Source organism: Amphimedon queenslandica, unplaced genomic scaffold, assembly GCF_000090795.2.
Source record: "Amphimedon queenslandica unplaced genomic scaffold, v1.1 AMPQUscaffold_8292_Cont19763, whole genome shotgun sequence".
Lineage (NCBI taxonomy): Eukaryota > Metazoa > Porifera > Demospongiae > Haplosclerida > Niphatidae > Amphimedon > Amphimedon queenslandica.
Genome location: NW_003551430.1, coordinates 1 through 2460, shown reverse-complemented (window position 1 = coordinate 2460; position 2460 = coordinate 1). Strand labels below are relative to the sequence as shown.

General features: G+C 35.2%; 1 protein-coding gene across 1 annotated transcript; it reads right to left on the bottom strand.

The window, feature by feature from the left end:
• Positions 1-46: 46 nt before the first annotated feature.
• Positions 47-1558, bottom strand: LOC109591394 (neurotrypsin-like; the record flags this gene model as incomplete). Its single annotated transcript, XM_020007134.1, has 6 exons — positions 1466-1558; positions 1205-1418; positions 884-1029; positions 439-628; positions 150-280; positions 47-94 (listed from the first exon to the last, which is right to left on the bottom strand). Coding segments are annotated over exons 1-6 (805 nt in total), but the record flags the coding sequence as incomplete, so codon positions are not given.
• Positions 1559-2460: the final 902 nt, after the last annotated feature.

The following is a 2460-nucleotide window of genomic DNA, read 5'->3' as shown; positions in this document are numbered from 1 at the left end:
ATTTTTATCAAAAACATGGTAAAGGTAATTATTAATACTGACTTACTGGTATCACAGGAGTATAAATTATTGATGGAGTTTCCTGCAGAATACTCTGTACATGTTAAAAATAATAAGTGTATAACATTATATTGATTGTTAAGTCATACCACAGTGAATGTAAGCACTATGAAAGCAAGTAGCAGGAATGGTAGGAAGTGATGAACACTCATGAACACAATCACTCAATGAAGAACACTGCAATGAATTGTACCAATGGACTTGACTAGGCAAACCAACTCTGTAAAAAATAAGTTGTAATCATTTTTATGCTAGAAATCCCATAAAAATTTTTAAAATTCTTGCAAAATTTGATAAAAGTTGTAATAAAAATTATGCATATATAAGAATTAACACGCCCACACAAAGCTACCAAAGCCAATAATCATATTTACTTACACAGTGGCATTCAGTGGAGAAGAGGTGTACCCCAACTGCTTGCATATAGTATTAGCATCATGAGACAGTAGGTTGCACACCTTACCCCAGACACCATTATAATATACCTCAACAAGGCCCTCATTAATATAATCACCACCTGATAGTCTCACCATACCAGGATACGGATCAAACCATATTCTGCTAGAATCTATCAGAGGAAGAGAGAGAGATTACCGTATTTGCCATATATTTTGTGGGTATAAAATTTCGCAATTTGGCTGAATTTTTTAATTTGCAAATAAAAATTTCGCGATTTTAATGTAATTACCACACCTACTATAATCAGTATGCTGTTTTGTGGATTTTAATTTCGCAAACTTTTCCCACAAAATATATAGCATATACGGTATACAACATAAACTGTAGTAGCATACATGCATAATACAAGCAGAATTACACTTACAGCATAGTACACCAACATCATTGGCATCAGTGCAGTGTGAGCTGATAGTGTCTGTATCATGAGAGCAGCTCATCAGTAATAATCTATTATCAGTCGATGGACAGTGCACTCTATACATGAGAGTAGGACTAGGATCCACACCATAACTAGAAGAAGGAAGCATTGCTATAATAGATTTAATGAAGAATACTATTGCATGTTATGCTCCACATGCATATACTATATAGATAAAAAATCGGCCTCAGTCTTACATATAGATCTAAGCTATTATAATAACAATTGTATTTAATATCAATGTTAATATTTTTATCATCATAATACTTGTCGTTGCTAGATGTTGAGTAGTACGAGGATCCAATGTAGCCCAAGTTCCTACAGGTCACGTCAGCTTCTTGTTTAGTAAAAACAGAGTCGGCATTGGAGTTCCAGCACACGTTACCGCACTGTCCTTTTAAATACACTTGTACTCTACCAAAAGTATAAGCTAAAGATGTTTGGCCGTTCCTCCAAAGCCTAAGAGCGCCGTCGTATTGACCTGTTGGTGTATTAGTAAAGATTATAATGTGTGCTAGTAGAAGTTACCTTGTACTGTGTCTCTGTTAGTTAGTAGAAGAGAAGTAAAGAGAAGAAGGTAAATATGAGATAGCATTGCTGACATTTAGGAGGAGACACCGCCCATGAAATGAGCTAATTAAGTAAGTGGGCGTTGAATAGGTGGGGCTCGTTATGCATATTAATTAATGGATAATGAATAATATTACAGCTCATTTATGTTTGCAAAAATCTCTTTAGCTAATAGTTATCAAAAATAAATTAAATGAACAAAAATACAAAATCAATCACTGTCATCATCTTCATTACTATCATTACTAGTTGAATCAGAACTGAGTTCAAAATATACAGTCTGATCATACTGTACACCATCTTTAGTGGCAGCTTTTAGACTCTCAGTACAGACAAACATCAGTGAATTAAACAAAGCTAGTGATTGAAGTGAAGAAACCAGTTCCATTCTAACTGTGCTATCAATGTCTGCCAGACTAGCATAATACATAGCTAGCTTACCATCAAACAAGAGAGCTGGTGTTGTAAATGAAAGTGGATTCATTAGGACGTTGTTGAGCTTCATAGTGTCATAATAGACACACTGCCACATTGAGAATACATGAAGAGTGTCATTATTTTGAGATGAGTCGGAATCTATGGAATGTGGTATATGTGATGAAGGGTCTCGGTCCAGCGAACAAACAATGAAACACAATATCAAGGATTTGATCAAATGAATATCAGGGACAACATGCTTAGTCCAGAAAGTTAGTGATAACACAACTAGTTTCAATTTGTCTTCAAACCACTTGAGAATACCAGAGGAGCACTCCAGTGAGAAACAAAGAGCATCAATCCTACAGCTAATGCTGGCCTTTTCCATATTAGTGACAGAAGGTAAATTGAACTTTAAGCATTCATTTGCAGCATCACAAACTATGTCCCTATATTTTTCCTTAGAGTCAACACAAACAGTTTCATGTACACATGGGTCTTCCAGTAATGGTTGTAGTATCGTGTACATACAACAT